The sequence below is a fragment of the Pseudopodoces humilis genome, chromosome 20 (genome assembly GCF_049639895.1).
Source record: "Pseudopodoces humilis isolate 2021_Gansu_Grassland_sample_001 chromosome 20, ASM4963989v1, whole genome shotgun sequence".
NCBI classification, from domain to species: domain Eukaryota; kingdom Metazoa; phylum Chordata; class Aves; order Passeriformes; family Paridae; genus Pseudopodoces; species Pseudopodoces humilis.
In genome coordinates this window covers 3,200,637-3,218,836 of record NC_142219.1, presented here as the reverse complement: position 1 = coordinate 3,218,836, position 18,200 = coordinate 3,200,637, and the positions used below count along the sequence as shown (strand labels likewise).

At 40.2% G+C, this 18,200-nt stretch overlaps 1 protein-coding gene across 12 annotated transcripts in view; it reads left to right on the top strand.

Moving 5' to 3' along the window:
• The window catches only part of CLIP1 (CAP-Gly domain containing linker protein 1), a 61,201-nt gene that overhangs the window by 16,349 nt on the left and 26,652 nt on the right, over positions 1-18,200 (top strand). For 7 of the 12 annotated variants that reach the window (XR_015774260.1, XR_015774252.1, XR_015774254.1 and 4 more), the window contains 7 exons: positions 8,262-8,386; positions 9,382-9,598; positions 11,977-12,174; positions 12,534-12,637; positions 13,103-13,163; positions 14,233-14,265; positions 17,644-17,748. Coding sequence is in view for 1 of the 12 variants with exons in the window: in XM_088065168.1 (XP_087921294.1) it covers positions 8,262-8,386; positions 9,382-9,598; positions 11,977-12,174; positions 12,534-12,637; positions 13,103-13,163; positions 14,233-14,265; positions 17,644-17,748 (843 nt within the window). In the remaining 11 variants the exon portion in view is untranslated. The remainder of the gene's footprint in view (positions 1-8,261; positions 8,387-9,381; positions 9,599-11,976; positions 12,175-12,533; positions 12,638-13,102; positions 13,164-14,232; positions 14,266-17,643; positions 17,749-18,200) is intronic. The other 5 variants (XR_015774261.1, XR_015774257.1, XR_015774262.1 and 2 more) reach the window with 3 other exon arrangements.

Sequence of the window (18,200 nt, the reverse complement as noted above, 5' to 3'; positions counted from 1 at the left end):
AACTGAGTGAATACCCAAGTATTCACTGAAGTATTATAACCCTAAATGGATACTCTTGTGGAAAAGGACCTTTAGATATCTGTAGTTTACTCCTCAAAGATGATTAATTGAAGCAGCACCCTGTGCTCTGCTGTCTCGGGAATCTCTCATGATAAATATGTCTCCCTCAAATCCCAGTGTATCTGAGCCCTATTCAGCAAGCTTGACCTCTATTTTCCTTTTGCTAACAAGAAACCAACAATACCTCGTGATAATATTTGGTAATGTTGAAAATATAGGTAGATAAGTTAGATATATAAAAGAATTGTGGTGTATTATGTGTAATTCACTATTCAGCTTTTCATTTGGTGCACTGTTGTGTCTTTTACTGGATAAAAGTAGAAGAAACAAAGAAGAATTATTAACGCAGAGAGCAATCCAAATAGCTGTGTATTAGGTATATTTTCCATTCTTAACATATGATGTATGGTCTGAAATCTGGATGTGATTTAACAGTTAGAACATTAACTCTGGACAGTCTGATCTTGTATTTGGGGATTCAGTAACACAGAATTGTGTTACTGAATTGATGTGGAAAATGGATTTGGAAATCTTCACTTCCTTCACTGCCCTCATCCAGCCTTTCTGGGGTTAATGACACAGTGCTAGAACTGCAGCTGATTTTTCTGCTGAAAATCAGGCTCCAGCTTCAGCATTTGAACCTGCTCTGAATAAGAATTCCTGTGCAAGAAGTGCCAGTGGAAGTGCCGTGCTCAGTGCTAACCCAGATGGGGAAAGAACAACAGAAAACCAATTCAGAAAACAAATTACTTTCAGGCTCAGCCAGTTTGGGTTTCCTGTTTGAGTTGTGGCCAGAAAACCTGTTTGCCCTGGTGTTGCACACTTAGGATTTCTTAAGAGCCCAATGCAAAGTTGATTTTAAAAACAAACAAACAAACCCCCCTGAATTACCCAACCAAAACAAAGCCAACTTGTTAATAAAAGAGAGGAATCTGCTTTATGTGACAACTGTTGTCCACACCGAAAGTTGAAGCAGCTTTGACAGCGTCATCGGCTTTTCCCTGAAGGGACCAGATGCTGTATTTTAAATAAATAAATAAAAATCTTATCAACCTAAGGGGCCTTAGCCTTCTCAAGGGATTAAAGTGCTTTCATTCATTTAACCAGTTACAGCTTCATCACAGTCTGCCAAATCTGCTGCTTCTGGGGCTGAGCTGTAAAGCTGGAACTCGGCCTCCATCCATATGTTCACAAAAAGATGCAAACTCAATTTACAGGCATGTGCTGATGTGGCCTTTTTGCAAAGTTCTTCCTGTGCATGAGTGACATCTCATTTCTCTTTATTCCATGTTTTACAGAGCTGGCTATAAGTTACTCCATGCTTTGTTGTTTATTCCCAAGGTCTTTGGTGCTGTAACAGGCAGAGGCTGATAGGAGATTATTGTCAGATTTGTTTCCACCCATGTAACCTATCTGCAAGTAAACATGAGGTAGGGCTGTCAACTGGTTGCATTCCAGGGCTCTGGAAAGCAACCAGGGGAAAAAGAAACCTCACACGTGGCGAGGAGTTTCTCCCTTTAGCACTGTCATTGTGGTGTTTTTAAGACTTTCTTTTTCTGGATTTTACAACTTTTTGAATAGAAAATACACTTCTGAGCTTAGTCTGTTTAAAAGTCTATGATAATATTTAACTGTTAAATGAAATATAATGAAATATCAAATATTCATTGGTGGTGTTACAGTTAAAACAGTGCAAAAATATCTGGCACAATGCATACAGGGATGAAAAAGGAAGAAAAATTTGAAAGTTAGGAACATATGAATGGTTTGTGCTTTCCTGGGGTTCTTCTCTCGAGCCTCCTCCATCAAATGTGACAATTTTAACTGCTCAGTCACACTTGTGATTTATTATTGAGCTGAGGTGACTGTGAGGTATTTTGATGGCTTTATTTTGTTAAGTCAAGGATGAAAGTAATTCTTATATTTATGTATGTCTACTTAGGCACAGTACTTTGGATCCTGTAATGTATGATGTAGATTAGTTTACTAAGTGGCTGCTACAGCATGAAATACACATGAGAAAATATATGAGGGATGTGGTATCCAAAGGCTTTGCCTTAAATTCATCATCTAGGTGATTTTCCTTGTGCAAACCTCTGCTTTCTTTTAATGTTACTTTTAAGCATTTTTCAGGACGTGGCATTACATATCTGCTCACAACTAAGGTGTTAGATTTATCTTAGAGGAAGGCTAAATTTGTGTCTGAGTCGCTCTGTTTTGGCAACTCCTTATTTAACTTCAAATTGCATGTGAGTTCCTGGCCTGTAATGGCAGGGACTGGTGACTCCCTACGTGTTTTGGTAGTAGTTGATTCGTTTTTTTGTGTATGGATTCCCTGGCTCCCTTTCCCTCTCCCTGCCTTCCCAAGGGGGAATATCCAGGAACACGTTGTCCTCAGTCATTTCAACACAGGATGGGAGAAAGAACAGCTTATTTTACTTATTTTAGTTTTTGGTTTTTTTTGTGGTGCTGACGAATTCACATGTGGCTTTTGTAGTATGGAATTGCTGTTAGGGTTTGTTTGTTGTTTTTTTGTTTGTTTCCTTTGAGTTGGATGAATGAATTGAACCTCAATAGCCTGTCAGTTTTAGTTACTAAACTATTTTCTCTGGAAGTGAAGGACTGGGTGGTAGCACAGTGTGTGAGTATCTTATTGCACATGAGTTTTTTTGCCCACTTTGGCCTTGCTTTTGAACTTTTCAATTTGACTGCAACCAAATTGGGTAAAAGTGGAGAGGTTTCAAAGCAAATTCTTCCAAGTTCCATGGAAACAGCCCAATAGAAGGTGGAGACTCTGCCCACCAGTTCTGGAAAAGCTGCAATTTGCCTTCACAGAACTTTACACATCATAGAATCCACATGATCAAGGCTTGTCTGAATTCTGCTCCCATCAGTGGAAACATCAGAAGTCACTCTTGAATTTTTAGGTAGTGAAGTCACTCACCCATAATATCCAATGCCACAGAAAAACTGCCATCATTAATCCTGTTACTCACAGAATTGCTGGGTTGAAAAATCTGAATATGGAGGCCAGTTTAAAGTTTGGGAGTTTTGTTCCTTGATCCAGTGCTGGATGTTGTGTCTAAAGCAAATATCAATATGTCTAATCTCAGCAAAAAAGGCAGGCAATAACTGACAGAGCAAGCAAATGTTTACAAACCAAAACATGGAAGTTTTGTCAAGCACTTTTGCTTCCTTCTCTAAAACTATAGATTTAATAGAGAAAATGCCATTATGAAGTTATGTGGTGGGATTATTATTATTATTTTAAAATCCTGAATACTGTCTAACAGTATAGCTTCAAGATTAGCACTTGACTTCATTGATAGATTTAAGAACTCAGTATATTTACATCCTTAGTTATTTGAAAAACCCATTGGCATTCAGCAGGAATTCAGAACACAGCTGGAAGATGACTCAAGCAAGAGAAAGTATCTTGCAATGAAAGATTTTAAGAACTTAAGATGCTAATATTCAAAGGGAAAAATTGTGGTGTCTTGCTTAAAACTTGTGTGTGCACCTGCATGGTGGATGCTGCAGAGCTCTGTAATCTTCCAAAACAAAGCATGAGAGCCAGTGGCCAGAGGCCACAGTGAAATTTGGTTTATTTGAAATTTAAATATGTTTGAACAATGGAGTGATTAAGTATGAAAACAGCCTGTCAGTGGCAGCGTGTTTCCTGATGGATATCAGCTCTGCTCCAAAAACATCCCCACGGAAATTAGCTCAGTACAGTTACAGGGTTAATTACACATGGAAGTGGGTGAAATGTAAAGACCTGTTCCATGAGAACCAGAGGAGATGATCCCTTTGTCCCCTCTGGCCTTGAAGGGGTGAACAAATCAATTAAACACAATTTCTGTTGCCAGCTGGAAACAGTTCTGCTAAATTTGGAGAAACAAGAGGAAGATGATTCTGATTAGAACCTGATTAGTGGATCCCAGGTGTTTCAAAGGCTGGATGAGTTGTGCTTTTCCAAGTGCTGCACATTGTGGTGCTGAATTGACCTGAAAATGCAGAAATATCTAAGTGATGCTTTCAGGAGTCACCACAAGCTCGTGCTCAGGCAGAAGGGGAGACAGAGCAGTTTTTATTCACCTTTTACATCCTCTGGGCAGGCCTGAATAAGTGATATTGTTAACACAGACAACGTTCAGACCCTGCCTGTCCTCTTTTCCAGCAGCACTCCTCAAATCACACTCATTTTTTAGAGCATCTTTTTCTCTTCCCCCCCTGGTAACACTGGTTTATTTGTTTCCTGCTTCTCCTTATCTTTGCAAACGTGGCTCCACAGAGGTTCTCACAAGGTCTGACGTGTTTGTCCCCCTGTCCTCACACCAGGAGGTTTTTAACCACTTCAGGTTACCAAACCCATTTTGCTATTTCACTTTACCTGGAAGCAAATTAATGTAAGCTCAGGTATAATTGGATAAATGGAATTTAATAGCTTTTTGCAGGCATTTGACATAACTCTAGAGAGTTCCAAGCAAAATTCCTCACCTCACCATGACCTGTAGTCTAACCTAGATTCTCTGGAGTATTACAGCTTTGTATTTTACAGCTTGACTCCATTGAGTGTGGGAACTGACTGAGAAAAGGTCTGGCAGTTCTTTTCTCTATCCATTATTTAGTGACCTGCCTTAGCATGAAAGAAGGTCATGGAAAACTGTCTTTGTGGTAGTGCTCTATTTTTTCATAGAACTTTCAGAAACCTTGTAATAATTTTTTCCCCCGTTTCTTTTAGAAATTGATGTTTTTTATTTTAGTCCTTCATGCAGTACTGGGAAGTAGATCTGCTGGCAAATGCAGCTAGTTTTGTGTTTTGGGGTTGGGTTTTTTACCCTTTTTTTGCTGTAATTCTCACAATTTTAAAAAATAATTTTCCTGTAACAGATGCTATACTCTGTAAGTACAATTCTTTTTTTTTCATATTGGTTGGAACAGTTGAGTTTAATCATGTCAGGATCTTTCTTTCCATTTATGGCATTATTAAATCTGTATATGTATAGCAACTTCTATAATGAAAAGCCTTTACCACACTGTCTTGTACAGTAACACCTCACATTATACTACCAAGGAAATAAATTATTATTATTATTATTATTATTATTATCTTCTCAAGGCAGGTGTTGTCACTTGCAGATACTAATTCCAGCTGGAGATAAATACTCTTTTTGGGGGAGATGTCTGTGAATGATTGGAAGCCTTCACTTGTCTCAGGCTTTATAAACGAGGGCTGACCTGACTTTAAAGCTGAAATTTAGGAAGCTTTTGCTTAAAATGGAGCAAAACTGCTCATATAGACCTTCACTGATTCTCTGAGCACTTTACAGCCACAGGGTACTCCAATGCCTGCTCTTGCAAGGACACACAGAATGTGCAGAGAGATGTAGTAGCTGGTTATTCAAAGAAGCTGGACTGGCTTTGGTAAAAAGCAGGAATTCTTTGGCGTTCTCCCTTGAGCCCTGTTTAAAATAACCCAGGTACCATGGTTACAAGACGAGTCACTTTGCTGCTTCTCCCGGGAATCTCGTGTTGAGCAGCCCCATCTGTTCTGGGATCTGAATTCCTGCATTTGCTGGCTCCCACCAGGCCGTGGGTCACGAGCACTGCAGGGGCTGGAGCAGGTCCAGGGGGCTCTGGGCACTGCCAGATTCCTTCAGGTTGTGTCTGCCAGATTGTGGTTTGAATGTGGTCTCTTCAAAATAAACCCTTCACATTCTTTACATAAACATGGAAGATGAGCAGGGCCAAGGTATGAAACAGAAAAGGAAGAATATTCTGCGCCCATGTTTCATCTGTGTTATCCCAGAGCCAGCATTACTTCTCTAGAGGTTGATTTGCTGTGTGAGTTGGAGGGAACAGATTGCAGAAGTTTTTCCTGTCCCTAGGAATCCTTGCTTGGAGTTGTTCTGTTCCACCACAGTGCTTCAGACACCTCTTACCTCACTTACCTCACTCACCTTCCTATGGGAAGGTGGTGGGTGGCTGTGTTTAGGTAATTTGGGTTTGTTTTAAAAAATTACCATGGACACAAACACACACCACAAAACAGGAAAACAATTCCATTGCCTGGCTCATGGGTTCAACTGAGGAATCCCTCTGTGCAGCCCCAAATCTGACTCTTGTCTTTGAAGGGATGCTCCTTATCTAGGCCATTGTTCTAGTTTTCCTGTCTAATTCCTTAAATGGGTTTCTAGAGCCTCTTTTGATTTAACTCTGTTTTTTCATGTAGAAAACAGAACAAAATTGAGTGGGGAAACAGCTTCTAACCAGAACAGTCTTTTCATTTAAACATATGATCCAAATTTATCTGTAAAGAAAAACTGCCAAACAAAACAAGACAAACCTAAAGAGACAAAAACCCCTACCTAAACTTGCTAGAAAAGGATTAAGGAGGAGAACTTGTGGATTGATAGTGCAGCTAAAATTTATTTTTATGTTTGTACCTAAGATATTTACCCTCTAGAAAAAGTAGCTAATGTCTGAGGGTGAATAACATATCTCTTAATTTAAGGGAAAATACTTCATTAGTGTTATGTATTCCCTTCTCACCTCTGTGCCAGAGATCTGGATTCTCTGTAACTCTTGGTGGTTACAATTCTTTTTTTCTAAGCCAGTCCTAGTGCTTGTTTGTGTGTTCTCTGCCAAGAGCACCAAATACCAGAGTTACTATATTAGGCTGAGTCATGATAACTGTAAACTTTGTGTGTTTTTATTCCATGGAGAGTAATAATTTGCCAGGATCTGAAGGTGACCTGCAGTTGTTCCAGAATTGCTTCTAATGGCAGAGAAGGGGCTGCCACCTTAAATGTGGACAAGAGATGCCTCTGCCCCCTTTCTCACTTGAATAATATCAAAACAGGTTCATTATTCTCCCTGTTTTTCTGAGGTTTGTGTGGATTAGGACTATTTTTTCTCATCAGCTGAAGCCTCATCTTGCCAGATGCTGGAGCACAAATGTGTGTGGCAGCTCCTGGGCACTGACTTGGGACTTTGTGGACATGTAAAGTCCTCAGTTCCTCACAGGTGACCTCATGAGTGAGCTCTTCCCGACTGGAATAATGTGAATTCTCTCATGTGCTGTGATCATGCACCTTAATTTACGGCACGAGGAGCTCACTGTTCTCTAGTAATCCTGGGAAGTTCCCCCAAGAAATAGAATGTCTGCTGTAAAAATTAAATGAAATACTAATTTACATTTTAGTTGATTAAAAAAGGAGAATCATAGTCTTTAATAGGAGGTTTCATTCAAGCTCTCTGCCAAGGCCTCACAATATTCGTGGTTGTACAACGTGTGCTGGAAAACACAGGTGGACATTTTCAAACCATTGCTGCTTTTTCCATGTGGAATTCTGTGAATCTCTTGAAGAGGTTTCCATCACCATGTCTCTGTTCTCACAATGCTGGATGCAGGCTGAACAGATTTGCACAAATTTAGGGCACAACATATTGTCTTCCTGAGCTGCAGGAATCCTGTTGCTCTTCCTGGCAAGTGTCAGCCACACAACACCTTTTCCTTCTTCGCTTAATTTAATTCTTCCATCCCCTGGGTATTAGGAAAAGCTGTACCTCACAGACATTGCAAGTAATTGGAGTGGCTGTAAATATTTAATATTATACGTTTGAAAGCCACTGCTTTCTAGGCTTTCATTTAGGAGTGTTTGGGCTGGGGTTTTTTTATTCTTGAAAGTGAAGGAAAGATAAAATGGTTCTCCCCTCCCCAAGGATTTAAATAGCTAGTTATATCTACAGTTTTTCCAAGTGCTCTGTATCATGCTTTATATCAGTTCTTTTAAATACAAGAGGGCTGTACTATGTAGTTTATCTGAATTATTCCTTGGAGAAAATATGAAAGGATTTTTTCCTCATTTAATTTCTTTTATTTTTCTTCACAGAATTAGAATAAGAAATAAACAGACCTTATAAATCCTATTCTGCTGGTAGAAATTTATGTGAAACTCTGCAAAATCTATTGCATTCAGAACATTGGTTATACTGTGTCTTGCTAAATATATTTTTGGTTATGAAGGTCAGTATTTGTTCAACATTAAAACAAACTCATAGACAAAAAATTGCATAGTTTGAAATAAGAACTGGTTATGTCATTTGTGTGCTTTGTGAACATGGTTATGCCAAAAGCTTTTTCACTGAATTTGTTATTTTATTTCGGGAATGCATTAAATGCATTACTGCTTTAGGTTGGAGGAACAAAAGCTGGAGTGGTGCGTTTTTTGGGAGAAACTGACTTTGCTAAAGGAGAATGGTGTGGAGTAGAGCTGGACGAACCCCTGGGAAAGAATGATGGAGCTGTTGCTGGCACGAGGTCAGTCCGTTCCCACATTTACTTTATGAGATTTTTATCTGTATTCTCTTCTGGGTTTCTATATCTGCCATTAAATTTTTAATCAGGAGGGAGGCTCTAAACCTGCCTCGTCTGCTGGTGGTGGGGAGGGTTGGTGTGCAATGGTTTGAATTCTCTCATGCCAACACTTCTCTCACATTCGTGGGATGAGCTGATCTCTCCTCCCATGTGAATTTTATTCATAGCCTGGTAATGGAAAACACAGTTTCCTTCTTTCAAATGCCTGTTTGATTTCTCAGCTTGGAAGGAATGCTCAGTTATGAAAATCTCTGGATATCCAGTGGTTGTAGTTAAGGGAAATCTTCCAGCATCCCAGGAGCTGGAAGCTCCTGTTCCAGCAGTTGCCTCCTGGTAGAGATGGGAGCAGTGTAGCTGCTCCCTCCAATGAGTCTCAATCAGAAGGCATTAAATAGCATTACAATTTAACTTTCATTCTCATTTGCCATAAGGAATAGTCTTTTACCTCATTAAAAATAGGATTTACAAAGATTGTCTCACCTTAACATAGGTGATCACAGCTTAAAATTATAAGTGGCTTTTGTCTATATTTAACCAAAGATATGTGTTCTGTATCATCAAATATGCATAAATGGTATGTATGTAATAAAATATAAAACTACTTGATTTAATTAAAATCTGATTTCTATTTTTAACTGTCAGCCATCACATCTGTTGGCAGCTTAGAGGAATGTGATGAAGGGGAAAGCTGTGGATATAAAACTGAATCTGAATGGAATTTTTTAGGAACTAGAGCTGTAGTGTTAACTCTGAATTTCCAAAGTTTGATGTGATCATGCTGTTTCAGCCTCTCAAAGTCCCTTTTCCAAACCTAGTGTTAAATAGAATTGCGGTCCAATGTGGATGATACTCCTGATCTAGAATTCTCCATGAACCCAGCCCATGTACATGAAAAGAAGTTAATTCCTGCTCTCCTCTGCTTGCTTTGCCCTTGGAAGGTATTTCCAGTGCCAGCCCAAGTACGGCCTGTTCGCCCCAGTGCACAAGGTGACCAAGATCGGCTTCCCCTCCACGACGCCGGCCAAGGCCAAGCCCGCGGTGCGCAAGGTGCTGCCCACGCCCACAGCCCTGAAGCGCAGCCCCAGCGCCTCCTCCCTGAGCTCGCTGAGCTCGGTGGCCTCCTCCGTAAGCAGCAAGCCCAGCCGCACAGGACTCGTAAGCTGCTTTTTCCTTGGCATGATTCCCCTTCCCAGCCCCAGGCCCGCCCGAGCTCGCTTTGCGTCAGCCGAGGCCAGAGCAGATCGTGGGCAGAGCACGCTGCACGTTTCATGGTGCTCTTCTTCATTCGAAGCATGCATGAGGGAAGGAAATCTTAGCTAGCCCTGGAGAGCAGCTGAATATTTGAATATTTAATTCAGGCTAACAGAGTGATTGCAATAAGAAAGGGGCTTAGGACACACACAAATTTCTCTGGCTGCAATCTCCATTTAATTTGTTTTCTGAGGATCTTGTGTGCGCTGAAGCTTCCAGAGATCACACTGATTTTATTTAAGCAGGAAGTTTCATGTTTGCTAAAATGCTCAAAATTTCCTTTTGCTGTTCAAGAGATGAGTCAGCTGAGAAATGCAGCAGGAGTAATTTCCAAGTCTCTGACAAGAAGCCTCTTTCTTTTCTTTTAGATTTGGTTTTAATCCTATGAATTCATAAAGGCTGAGTGTTGCCAAGTGCAGTGGCTCAGGTGAAATCTAACACAGTACTAATTCCACCTAATACACTTACTATGGATTCTTTTGAAGTTGCTCTGTTACATAAATGTCCTAATCTTTGGTTGCAGCAGTAAAACGGAAATCTGGGAAGGCTGAATTTTGAGAAATCTCTTTTATGGCAATTGAAATAGAAACATAGAAATAATTGGATTTTTCCACAGTCACCCTAGTTTTTACCTTTTTTTTTTTTTTTTTTTTTTTTTTAACCCACAGTCCATAGATAGATCTAATTAGGAAGAATTGACTCCCAGTGATGTGGAGCAGGTTCCCTGTCCCACTGTCCCACTGACCAGCAGGTGCCCAGAGAGGTGACTTACCCTGGTCCTGCAGGACTGAAGCAGCTTAACAGAGGTCAGCAGTCGGTCAGGGCACCAGGGTTAATACCTGACCACAAAAAGGATTTTTATTTGGCACAAACAGTGGGACTTCATTACTTTATCCATTATGGAAGTTGCACTTGCAGCTGCAGAGTGCCCTCTAGTTTGGGATCACAGCACTAACACATGAAGCTTTATCCCATGTGCTGTGATCCCCAAAGTTACACCTTGAAAATGTCTAAAATGTGTTTGCCTATTTTGTTGTGTCCCAGGGATTTTGCATGATTTAGGCCATAAAATACAAAGCTGCTGTAATCCATTATTTCTGGAATTAAAATTCCAGCTTTCTTCTTACTCTTTTTCTTAGGCAGTGTGAACATTTGGTGGCCATCCAAGTTAAAAGGATTGTCTAAATAATTCTGGGACTTTTAAAGAAAAAGTTAAGCTGCTGGGGAGACAAGATTTCCTGTAATCAGTTTTGACCCAGAAGACTTTTCTTGCTTCATTTTCTAGGAAAACTAAAACTTTTCTGGGAATTTCTGGACTCTTACATTGACTGATCAGTTGTTCAAAGCTGTTTCTATTTTCTTTTTCCTGTGTAATAAAAGCAGCTGTCAGAGTTGGTGATCCAGTGATTTAAGGGTCTGCCTGATGCAACTGACATCTGAGTCTGAAGGAAGCTATGTTTCTCTGAGGAGTTTTGAATTTGTTTTGCAATTGAGAGTGAAGGGTGATTTGAAGACCTAAAACTGTTAGAAAGTAATACACTCTGGAATGGGATTTCTTCTGGAAACTGCGAGGGTCTGAAACAGCCAATTAAGCATCAGGGTGAAGGTGGTTTATTCTGTCTGGTGGATTGTCTGGTTTATTCTTGCAGTGGATTGCAGAGTGTGCAGGGTGGGACCCAGGCTGGGAGGAGCTGGGGCAGGGATTGTGCAGCAGTGAAGGGGAGGTGTCTGTGCTGACAGGAGAATAATCCCGTGCTGTGCTCTCAGCTGGGGGTGTTGGCCAGTGCCAGCTTTCCAGGCTGGCTGTGGCAGCTATTCAGTGTTTTGATCTCTGGAAGGATCATACTCCTGGTTTTGGGTGATAGGACAGAGCTAAAGGGTAGAACAGCAAGTCTTTGTGCTTTGGGGCTTTTTTAAAAATGAGGTGAGCTGTCATTCTCATTTAATACTTAAGGCAAATTTCTAAGCTGTTACGTCATGCTTAGGAACATCCTGAGCCAGCCTTTGTGTGAGTCTACACCTTCAATTGAGGCCTTTTATTTTCACTTCATCCCTCCTGCCTCTTCCTCTGGCTGCTCCTCCTTACAGGGCTCTGACCACACACATTGGCCACTATGAAATTCTGGAAAATGAAGCCATTTAAGTGTAAAAGGAGAAGGTACAGTAGGTCACAGAAAGCATTTGCTTTACTAACCCTGTGTTTGTGGAGTCTGGAGATACCCACTACATCCATTTTCTTTCTCTTGGTGCAGAATGATTTTTAACGCATTTATTTTGTGAAGTTGACAGAAACATCTTCCCGGTATGCAAGAAAAATTTCGGGCACCACAGCCCTCCAGGAGGCTCTGAAGGAGAAGCAGCAGCACATTGAGCAGCTCCTGGCAGAAAGGGACCTGGAGAGGGCAGAAGTTGCAAAAGCAACAAGTCACGTCGGGGAGATAGAGCAGGAATTGGCTCTGGTTCGCGATGGGCACGACCGGGTAAGAGAGTTATTGTTCTTCTGAAACAGAGTTAACACAATGGACTTAACATCCAAAATGGGCTTTTCTTATTGCAAAGGGCTGGGAGTAAGAGGTGGTGTGCTGAAAGTAAAGCAATCCATACCTGTGAGATCTCCTTTGTGGGATCTTTGGCTTGATGAGATACCAGATCTACTGAATTTAACTCATTTTTGTTGAACTTCACTGCAGTCTTTGATCATGTCTGTATTTGATAACATTCCTGTCGCTTGGCCCATCACTTCACCAAATTGTGATTAGTGAGGTACAGGTACATACTTGGAAAAATTCCTGGATTTCCAAGCTTAGTAAATTTTGGTTTTATTCCTTTTCCTTATTAGCACGTGCTGGAGATGGAAGCAAAAATGGACCAGCTCCGAGCTATGGTGGAGGCAGCTGACAGGGAGAAAGTGGAGCTCCTCAATCAGCTCGAGGAAGAGAAAAGGTAACCTCAAACTGTCCTCATTAATGTAATTACTCTTCTTCTTGGGCTCCCCTTGTGATGCAGTTCATCCCAAATCCAGACATGTTTCTCAGTGCTTACTGTTTCCTACATGAATGGTAGAATATATAGAATGTGAGATCAAGCTGCTGATTTAGGTCACCTCAGATCATCCAGAAGGGTGAAAAAAGGGGAGAATCAATAAGGATTTAAAGGATTTTAATATAAAATACCCTCTTCAGAGCTGCAGGAGTAGTGAAGCCTTGCTTTGGCACCTGTAGTATTTCAAGGACAGCAGTTTTCCCTCCCTCTGATGCTTCCTGAGAGACATTTCTCCTCTAATGTTCCTGGCAGTTTGCTGGTACAATGGGAATGTTGTCACTGTCATTCTGATTTCCACTTTTGAAAAGTGAGCTTGAAAGCATTTTCTTCCAAAATTACCTGAATTTTAATGAGTTGTCCCCACAGGAAAGTTGAAGACCTTCAGTTCCGTGTGGAAGAAGAATCCATTACCAAAGGAGACCTAGAGGTAAAATATCTCCAGCTTTGTAAAAAGGATATCTAGGAGGGCACAGAAAGGCAGGAATCATTAAAAGATGCAATCCTGGTCCAATCACGTGAAAATGATACTCATTTTCTGCAGTCCTTTAGTAAGGCAATTGTTCCAAAATTGGAGGATTGCACCCCAAATTCAATTACACACTTTAGCAAAGGCTGTGCTATAGAACAGCTGCAGTTATTTAGAGAAATTAAATTAATTCATAGAAAATTCTACCTTTTGCTGTTAAAAGTAACCACTAAGAAAAAAAATAATTTTGAAGTTACAAAATTGCAAGTAAATATTTATGCCTTTGAAAATGAATATTGAAGACTTGTCCTGTTTGATCAATTTCTTGAGTAATTCCTGTGCTTCCCTTAGGGAAGGTTGAGTAATGGAGAGTGTTTTGTCCTGAGAATTTGCACATAAAATCTAAATAGCAATGCATGTGTGCAACTTTTATCTATTATTCATAGAATTGTAATGCTGGGCTACAGCGCAGTGTGTTATTGCACAATATGGAAAGATATTCTACAGAATAGAAAACATTTAGGGAAGGATTGCTCTCAGGTATTTGAGCACTGCCAATTTTAATCCCAAAATTCCAATTAATAAGGAAGATACTTTTAGTTGCTCTACTCTGCTGCCTAATCAGAAAGATACTAGAACTTCTTGCACAACATAATGTACCAACTTATTTAACTGTGTTGCTTTAAAGCATTTGTGATTGAAGTGCTAGCCTTATGAAAAATACTCATTTCATATAACATTTCTTTTATTTTAGTCTTCCATTCATTTTAAGATACCTATCTAGACTCTTCATAGAATGCTCCTTTTATTGTTTAATCCATGGAAATATTTTAGTTTTCTATTTTCAGTTAAATCAATTGATAGTCATGGCAAACCACCCTAAAGACTCTGGCTTGTCAGGCTGCTTAACTTGGGGGTTTAAAGTGAATTCAAGCTGATGAAATGTCTCCTGTTGTTTATGTTGGAATAGCAGTGCTGAGTCTGTAGGTGAAACAATTTTGTTTGTTTGTTTTTTTAATTTTACTGATAGCGAAAGAGGCAGATTTCGGAAGACCCAGAAAATGTAAGAGGGCACTTCAATGTGCAGAGACATCCCATGTTAACAGATTGTGTGCAGAAAATGCTTATACTGATTCACTAACTGCATAATCTGTTATTGAGACATTGACTCTGGTATTTTGTGTGCATGTTGCTTTCAGAGCAATTACAACATTTCTTGGAAAGAATGTGTGTAATGACTAAACTTGGTAATGCCCATTAACTGCAGGCAGGGCCAGTGTGGCATTAGAATTCTTCAGGGTAAAAACCTTTGCAACTCACTGAAGAGTCCAGGAGCTTGTAGAAATGACTGACCAGCATCCTGAAGATATCTTAATTTAAATGTAGGATTTTAGCTGTTTTCTTCACAAAGTCCTGTCTGCTCTCCTATGAGATCCTGCTGCTGTTGAATAGATGACAGTTTTTCTGAGGGGAAAAAAATCTGTCTGTTCTTCATCTTCCCCTATTTGTTTCCTTTTTTCTGTATGAAATGCTAAGGGGAGAGATGTTTAAAACCATCTGAACAATTATTTTGCAAAGCTGCCTGATTTTACTGTATCTTCATGTAGCTCCTCTTCAAATTATGTAGGAAAAATGTGTTACTTGATAACAGAAATGGCCTTGCAAGATGCTTAAGGAGCCCTCTTGCTTCTCCAACTCAGAATAGTGGAATTTTAAAGGTAAATTTATCCCAGGCTGCCTTCTCTGCTGCATCCCCAGCTGACACAAGAAATTCTCAAGACTAGAGCTGGATCCTGCTGTGCATCTTTAGGGGTTCCCTTTGCAGAGATCCCTCAGGGATCTGGGTCTCCTCCAGTCTCCCCATCAGGCTGATGCTTCGTTAGAAATAAATCTGCATGTGCCCTTCCTTTCTCTTGTTTTGTGCACTCCTTCTTTGATCCCATCTTTTCTCCTGACTTCCCTGTTCTGACTTTTCCATTAAAAATGGACATCTTCACTTTCCAGAGGAGTTTCCAGGCTCCCTGATCCCGGTGGTGTCCTGTGATTGTATCCCAGCACGAAGGGACTGGAGGGCATCTTGCCCCATCCTAGAACTGATTGTCAGGATTTGTGGCCTGAGCACAATTTCCCAGTTTGATGGAGAATGTCACAGGCAGGTTTATTCTGGAGTGAAAGAATGGCCAGAACACACAACTGCTGGAAAAGGCTGATGTCTGGCCTCTGAAGTTAGGGGGAATTCTTGGAAGTTCAAGGCAGAGTAAGAATCCCATTTCCACATCACTTCCCTAACTGGGAAGCTCTGGAGAAGGGGAAGATTATTCCTTTAGCTTTATCTGTTTTTTTCTTTCCATCCAAGTTTAAGGTTTACAATCAAATTATTTTCTTTTTTGTGGAGTACTGTCTCTCTTCTCAGTTCTCTGTGTTCTGGGCTGCCTCAAAGAGAACCATAATCAGTAAGAATTTCTCTCTACATCATCATCAGAGAAATTTGAGCAGTTCAAAATTTTGCAGTGATTTTTACCTCGGAGAATCTGGAACCTGTCCCTTGGAAATCGGATTTGTTTAAAGGATAATCTCTCATGCTCTAAATGGGGGAAAAGGTGTCAAGTAAAGATTTCTGGAGTATTCTTCCTTTAATCTTTTATTTCAATTTTGGCAGGATTTTAACTTAATTGCCTTTGTAGTATATAAGAGATGGGATTTAAAAAAACTCTGTAATCAGTGATGGTCTGTCTGATCTTTGGAGCAGTAAAGCACTGTCTATAAAATTAATGATCAAGAGTTTGGGTTTTATGTAGCATAAAAAAACTTAAGGTTGCATATTCCAAAGGCACACAGGGAATTCTGTAACCATGAGGTTTGGGATTTCTTGGGTTTTAGTAGATCCCCTTGTGGATTAGAGCAAGTAAGGTTTGAACTTCCAGCTTTTAAAGCAGATTGTTTTTCAGACTTACAATTTGGTTGTGGATCAGAACTAAAATACTGAACTGTGCCAGAGAGAAAACTGTAGCCACTTATTAAATATTATTTCCCTTAGAATACTTAATTCCATTTCAAAGGCTATGGGCAGGAAAAAGAGTAATCTGTGTTCTTGTGGAGCATTTTTGCCCATTTACACCCTGAAGATCTTCCACTGAGAGAGAAACAGACCTGCTACAGAATTAAAACATCAACAAATCTAAGGAGCGACTTTTAAGTGTCTGTGGACCAAGGAACTCCAAAGTATCACGGCCAACTGTTTTCAAGTACTTAAAAAATTAACCCCCTTGGATGTCTGGATGCTTTTGGGAAGGAAGAACTTGCTGCTGCCAGAAGGAATCCTGCGTTTGGAGAAGCAGACAAGAAGCTCATCCCCATCTTCTTATTTCTCTTTCATTTTTTTCTCTCCCCTACTCCAGAGGTGCAGGTCAGGTTTGAATTACCTGCTAGACTTTCCCTGCATATCCCAAACTTCAGGCTCTCTTGCACACCTCAGGGAGTATTTTAATATCAAGCCAGAATATCAAATATTCTGTGTTCTTGCTAAAAATTGTTTGTGAGCAAAAGGCAGGAGGTACCTGCTCACTTGGGTCCATCTGTCCTGCTTCTTTTTAGGAACATGTTAGAATTCCAAAGATCTTACTCTTTTCTTACTTCCACATATTCTTCAATATTTTTAGACATTGGTAACTGCAGAGCAACCAGGCTGATTCACTTGATTCACTTTTTTATCTTTTTTTGAGGAATCTTGTTGCTTGTGTTCTTCCTGAAAGAGAAGAGGGGATAAAAGAGGAGTGTTTTGGAGTTACAGATAACCATTCTCTTTCTATTTCTGTTCAGATAATTCAAACCATAGTGACAAAGGAACCCTCATGTTCCCAGGTCTTGGCCAGAAGCATTTTTATGGCTGAGACTTAGAGACAGCTACTATCAAAAGAAGAAAGTTAAAATTTTGATTTGTTACATGAGCTTCAGTGGAGAGTTTTTGTCCCTCTGTTAGTAAGTAATTTTTTTATAAAATCAGCCAAACACATGAAAGGAAGAAGGTAGCGGGATGACAAGGAAAGGGACTTACCATCCTGTTAGAAGAGGAAGATATATATGCACATATATATATATTTTTGACATAACTATTCTAATTTGTGCTGAAAACTTCATGTACTGATAAATAACTTCTACTCAGCTGCATGAAACTTTTTTTTGTTCACATTTCTCAGTTTGCTATTCATTCATTTATTTATTTGTTTTACACATTTGATTTCATTTTTACGCGCCCATCCATCCACACCTTCAGCCCATCCTCCTCATCCATAGCATTTCCCTGTCCATTTCCCCCCCTTGCATCCTCTCTGCTCACCTGTTAGAAGGCTCTGGCAGCACGGCCTGCATGTGGCTCCTCCTCTTGTGCTGGCATGTGATGGTGGCACCGTTGTGTTCTCTTCCTCTCCCTCTCCACTAACAGACGCAGACCAAACTGGAGCATGCCCGCATTAAGGAGCTTGAACAGAGCCTGCTCTTTGAAAAGACCAAAGCTGACAAACTTCAGAGGGAGTTAGAAGACACTAGGGTAATGGTTTTCCCTGTTTGAATAACGAGCCTGATCTGTGTTGTGGAAGATTTCTGATGGCACAATGCCGAGGGTGACACGTGCTGGAACAGGTCCTTGCTCCTGCTGTAGCCAGAGCTGGAACACTGTAAAAAATTAGATTAATTTTGAGCTTCCATGGGGTGTGAGTGTATGCCTGGACGTGTGACTCGTTGAAGAACTCAGGTAAGATGTCTTCACACTGCAAAAGTAATCCTTGGATCCAAAAGTAGCAGGATGGGACCCTGAGTTAACAGAAAGGAACATTCAGTAGCTCATTTTAAAAATTAGCAGAGTTCATTAAACCCAAAAAACATAAGACTGAACACACCAGTCCTTTTAACACAAACTGAGTATTTGAGGCTTGGTTTCTGTAGCTGCTGGACTACTTGCTTTGCTAAATCATGGTTTGCAGTGGCTTTTTAGCTCTTTTT